Source organism: Strix uralensis, chromosome 8 (assembly GCF_047716275.1).
Source record: "Strix uralensis isolate ZFMK-TIS-50842 chromosome 8, bStrUra1, whole genome shotgun sequence".
NCBI lineage: Eukaryota > Metazoa > Chordata > Aves > Strigiformes > Strigidae > Strix > Strix uralensis.
In genome coordinates, this window is record NC_133979.1 from 3,557,721 (window position 1) to 3,563,734 (window position 6,014).

The 6,014-nt window shown below is 42.2% G+C and overlaps 1 protein-coding gene across 9 annotated transcripts in view; it reads left to right on the forward strand.

Annotated features, from left to right (window-relative positions):
• DOCK7 (dedicator of cytokinesis 7) overlaps positions 1–2,614 on the forward strand; it is a 106,925-nt gene extending 104,311 nt beyond the window's left edge. For all 9 annotated transcript variants that reach the window (XM_074875853.1, XM_074875854.1, XM_074875855.1 and 6 more), the window contains 2 exons: positions 331–498; positions 2,105–2,614. In XM_074875853.1, coding sequence (XP_074731954.1) covers positions 331–498; positions 2,105–2,147 — 211 coding nt within the window. In that variant the 3' untranslated portion in view covers positions 2,148–2,614. The remainder of the gene's footprint in view (positions 1–330; positions 499–2,104) is intronic.
• Positions 2,615–6,014: the final 3,400 nt, after the last annotated feature.

Genomic DNA, 6,014 nt, shown 5'->3' on the forward strand with positions numbered 1-6,014 from the left:
TCTTTAAATCCTCTTGGACTGGAAGTGACTATGTGGAGATCAGCTTTTCATTTCTCTTTAGAGAGGATAAACGTAACCGGAGAGTAAATTAAAATAAAAAAGGGGGTTGTCACTCTGGAAGTGAAATGGAAATTGGAAATATGACACCCTCTCCTTTCCCCCACCAAGTGGTTTAGCTGAGTCTTTATTACCCAAAAGGCAAGATAGAGAAGGATATTACATGTCATCCCAGAGAAACAGAATGAATTATTTTGTACTATTAGATTAACAAGTCTGTAGCAAGCAGGTCCTTTTTTACATGCCCAAGTTTCACAGGCTTTTATTTTCTAGATGTGAAGATGCTCTGCGCAAGAACAAGAGCCTGATCGGTCCAGACCAAAAGGAGTATCAGCGAGAACTTGAAAGGAATTATCACCGGTTAAAGGAAGCTCTCCAACCTTTGATAAATAGAAAGATCCCACAGTTGTATAAGGCAGTGCTGCCGGTCACTTGCCACAGGTGGATATTTGATTTTACTCTTTCAGCAGAGATAAGGAGGGTGTAAAACTGGGGACTGGGGTGTCTGATCTTCCTGGTGAGCCTGTGACATCAATTTGTTTCCCATTATGGCTCTTTTGGCTGAGTCCATCCCTTTCCCCTTCTGTCCTGACTTCAGAGCTCATCCCCTTCCCAGCACTGATGGTAGGTGGTGTTTGCAATGGTTCCTTTTGTTCCTGTTCTATGACAATTTTATTTTTCATCCTGCATCCCATTCTTTTTTAGATTCAAATCCACCCTCAGTGTGACAGGACTTTGACACTTGTTTGTTCCCAGTGAAACTGGGATGAGGAGCTCCAGGGGCAGGCAGGGTGGAAAAACAGTTGGTGTCTTCCATGCTGGAAGACCAGTAAGCTGGAGTCTGGGCTTTTTGTTGATCTGCAATGAGACTGGACATAAAAACCCCACAGGGCATGTGTGAAGCAGATTGGAGCCCATAGCACTGTAATCCCCTGGCACCAGCTGTGGCTGAGCACGGGGACTTTGCGTCTGTAGTTTCTAACGAGGCTCTGGCTCCCAAAAGAGGGGCAGAAGCATTTCCCAGCAGGTACCCTCCACCTAATCTTTGATTTGATGAGCCCTGTGGTGTCCCCTATCAGCAAGGGTGATGGAACCCAACACGAGGGCACTGCCCTGGGGCCGTGGGCTCCCTCCAGCGAGGGCTGGGGGCGTTTCTGGAAGGGGCTTCGTTAGTCCCAAGCAGGACGGTGACGGTGCTTTTAACGATGGACCCTTTAGGAGGTTTGTGTGAATGTGAACTTCAGTTCGTGTCCCTGCCATTGGTTTAGAATACAGCCCTGGTTTTGAACCTCTCCTCCTGTAAGTGTTGCTCAGAGGTAAAGAGCAATGGGGAACGTAAAAAAAATGTTGTGAAAAGAGAAACTTTGCAAAATCACATTATAAAAAGAGCAAGGCTTAGTGCTGGATGAAGAAGGAAATAAGTGTTCCCAGCTCACACAGCAGTGCTTAGTGATGTTTCTGTAGCTGAATTTGATGTATTTTTATGTCTGCTGAATACTGCAAAAGGTGACCTTCCCTCATGCCCCAGGTTCAGGATGTGTTAAGCCCTCCCCAGATCCCGTCCTGTGTGCTGGCTGTTCTCTGCTGGAGTCAGTTCTCGCTGGCTGGGGGTGGTGGCAGTATCAGTGCTTCCCTCCCCACCCAGGTGGTCACCTCACAAGCACTTCTGTTGTAATTATTTTCTAATCTTGTGAAATTCAGCCTGTGCAGGGAGTCTAATACATATATTCCAGGCAAATTCCACTTAGGGGTTTATCTGAAAGACTTAAACAAGATTTCAGTAGTGCCGATGGTTTGTGCTGCTTCTTTATGTTCTCTACGAGTTAAACTTTCTGTCAGCTTTCATGTCAGTAAACCTTGGGTGGCTGAATGATCCCAGATTACAGAGATTCATTTGAAAAACAATGAGTTAATGTCAGTGGACTTAATTTTTGTAGTAGCCAGCTGTAGAAAATACTGGAAATCAAGTATAGAATCATTCATCTGTCGAGGCTTCTTATTTCATCATGGAAAATATGAGCTCATCATTGTATTTTCTCTCCCTCAGAGACTCCTTCAGCAGGATGAGCCTTCGCAAAATGGATATCTAAACGAGTTAAAAACCAAAATAAAAAAGCACTTAAATTAAGGTTTTGAAAAGAAAGAGCCTTGTTATCAGCGCTGGGAATCAAAGAAGTTTTATTGTGAAATAAAACTTGGACTTCATCCTGGACATCCCACACACCTCTTCCTCCATCAAAGTGTTCAGTGGCCAAAAATCATTCTGAATTGTCAAATGTAGACTTATCAATGTTTGAAAAAAATCATAACAGTGGTATCCAGAGTATTGGTGATAAGCTGTAAACTTACCTGTTTTTTAAGGCATTTTTATGACTCAAAGGTACACTAAACGCATTTACCTTTATTTATAGCATTACCTAATGTTAAATTTATTTACTTTTAATTCATATATTTAATTTATATTAGGACCATACGCAAATGCATTTCTGAAGTTTTTAATGTAGTGATGATGGTTATTTTGATGGTACTATTAAATATGTGAATGTTTACACTTTAATTCCCTGTGCATTGGACTTCAGAGCTCGCCCATCCTTGGGAAAAAGGTTCAGAGAAAGGTAAGTCTTACAGTAACACTTCTTAACCAAGTGGTGATTTTTTTTATTATCCCTATCCTTTTTCCTTTGTAACTCTGAATATGAATTGCTGCAAAGAAAAATAATGCCATCTGTAGTCCTCAAAAGAATGGAGGCACGTCTTGTTACCACTTACTTCCTTCAGTACCAGTGAGGTGCGGTTTCAGCATGATTTCTGTGTGTACCTGGTCATTTCCACCAGCTAGGGAGCCCAGACAGCACAGTAATCTCCTCATAACTTTGAAAGTGCAATTCAGCTGAGCAGTGTACATGCAACTAGACTGCTTTTTGTGTCCCTTTTTCAATTTAAAAACTAATTTCATGGGGGAAAAGAACATAAAATGATATCACAGTTTAAGTTAAAAGCTTACATAGAAAGCTTTCTTTGCATTGTTATTTATGTAAAGAAAAACATCTGTTTTACAGCAGTTACTGTTGTGGCTAACACGGAACTTCAAGGAAAGAGCAGAATTGGAGCTGAGTACACAACTCCTAATTCTAGTCCTTGACATTTTTCCTGTCTGTATTGAACAAGGTCCCTTGGAAGAGGTGCTGTGAGATAAAACACAAGCTTATTCTCTCTGTACAAATACCTAAATATCATAGCACGGTTTGGGTTGGAAGGGACCTTAAAGATCCTCCAGTTCCCACCCCCCTGCCCTGGGCAGGGACACCTTCCACTAGCCCAGGTTGCCCAAAGCCCCGCCAACCGGGCCTTGAACCCTTCCAGGGAGGGGGCAGCCACAGCTTCTCTGGGCAACCTGTGCCAGGGCCTCACCACCCTCACAGGGAACAATTTCTTCCTTAGACCTAATCTAAATCTCCCCTCTGTCAGTTTAAAACTGTTACCCCTCACCCTATCCCTACCCCCCTGATCAAGAGTCCCTCCCCTCTTTCCTGTAGCCCCTTTAAGTACTGGGAGGCCGCTCTAAGGTCTCCTGGAGCATTCATATGCTTAAATATGCATACAGATACATATATACATGTATATATAAAAAGCCACATTTGATAAACATACTTTTTATATATATAAAAATATATATATAAGAAAAAAAGGGGTTTATACATGAGCTTTTAAGATAGCAAACAATCATACATCATCACTTTCAATTTGTGAGTATTTGACTTTTGAAACCTGAACAGTTTTTACCTTCAATTCTAACATATTCATTCCCATATGTCAGAAGGTGCTGGGGGGGGGGTGTGTGTGTTTCATTGGGGTTCACCCAAAGCACGTGCCCGCTCTCCTTGCATCAGCAGGGAGGGTCTTTTATATTCTTGATGCTTCTTTTGAGTTAGTAGTAACCTGTTTGTGCGTTGGTGGCAGGATGATTGTGCTCTTACGGTCAAGCAGGGCTGGAAGGGCACCGTGTCCCGAAGCTGCCACGGCGGGAGGGTACCCAGCAGGGCACGCTGGCTCTGGCCGAGGGCCGTGGTGGAGAAGGGAGAGCAGTATTGTCAATTTTTGGTCCTTCTCCCCTGCTCTGTTGTTCCAACAGCTTCATAGCGGTGGTGCTTTTTGGTAGCATGAGTGTGGTGCTTGTCTCAGCGTGCCGGTCTCTGACCCTTTCCCTCGAACACAAGTAATCCTGGACTAGTTCTGTGTTACAGGTTGTAACACAGCAAAGCCTGCATGGAATTTCTTGCATAAAGAAAAACTACTCCTCTAACCCAAGCCTTTTCCCTGCCATCCCTGCCGAGACATTGCAAAGGCCTGGTGCAAAGCCCAGGGATGTTGACAAGGCTTTGGAAGCCGTATGGGAGTCAGGGACTCTCATAATGGAAAATATTAAGAAAGGGAGAGGTATGTATAGAATAAATATTAAGAAAGGGGGAGGCTTTGCAGGAGGTTTGTATGAAGAGGCACATGGAAGATTTACAGTGACAAAGGGGAAACAAATCCCAATAGCCAAGAAAGAAGGAAACCTTACTTTACAGCTGTCCTTGTATACTGTTTCCTTAGCTAGAAAAGCATCTACTTTAATCCAAATCTTGTATAAATATCCTTTGATTTTACTGGATGGCCCCATGCCAGCGTATATCTGACCTGTTTATCAGTACATAGAGCTCAGTAGTTGTGTAAAACTGGAGTGCGATGCGATGGAGAACTAAGACTGGGCAGCCACGTTTTGAAACTACAGGCCACGTGCAATGCAGGACGTTGGTTACTGGGGCAAGTTACTCATTGAGGAAGGGTGGCAAGTGCTTTACTTGAGTAAGTCTCCAAAAAACCCACCCTATGCTCCCTCTCCGTATGCCAGGGGAGGGTTTTTAACTTCAGCATATTCCAGCTGATTGTTTTCTGTTCAGCTGCCTACAAAGAATGTTTCTCTCGAGCTGTGTAGTGTGATGGAAGACAGCTGGGTCTTCCTTCAATTGCACTGTAGCCAGTATTTTGTTGAATATAACTGTATTTGGTTTCCTTGGAACATTTCCTGTTCCCGCAGTTGAATGAAAAAGATAAGTCTTGGGTCAAGTGTGGAAAAATAAACTTTCATTTGCAGGCTGAAATTCAGCAGACCCCATACTGCAGGCAGTAAAAAATAGCATTCTGTAATGTGATCTGGCTACCCTTGCAAGGTAAGATTACAGTTACCTTTTTTTAATGTAGCTATTTCTTGGTTTAGACTATGAAATTATTTATTATGGTGACAATGCTTCAGAAGAGGGAAAGGTCTTAGTGCATTCGTAATTCCAGATTTTTCTTCTCTGCAGAAGATAATTACCACAGACATCTAATCAGCATGAGTTTATAAGCAACTCTAAATCTAGTCCAGCCTTTCTTACACTGTTTTCTATTAACAGAACAAGCTTTCTAGACTGAAACATACTTTAGTGATACATCAACATCTAGGATATACTGCAAAATCAAGGCCTCTACAAAAATTAGAGGTCTACCCTAACGTGGAAAATACACTATTTTTCTTGAGTTACCTCGGTGTTTATACTACATTATCATAAAAGATTGTAAGAAACTCTTGCAGGATAAACTAGGTAGAGGTTTCCAGGGCTTTTCCTGTAAATAAATGAATTTGTATTTTAAAAATTTTAAATATATCCAGAAAACTAGGGCGTACTCACATCTTGTATATCTTTCCTTGTCTCTGCAGCAACACTACATGTCATTCCATCCATTCTGTGACAGCAGAAGTAAACAGTCATCCTATTTTGTGTCATATTTTTAAGATTTTAATTGTCTGCAGTGTATAGGATTCGCCTTAACATTTTAGCATCTGATCAATGATTGGGGATGTTAATCTCTAGTATTTAGTGCCAGAGATTTCATATGGTTTTGCAATAGTCTGTTTCCCTTTCCCCTTGCCT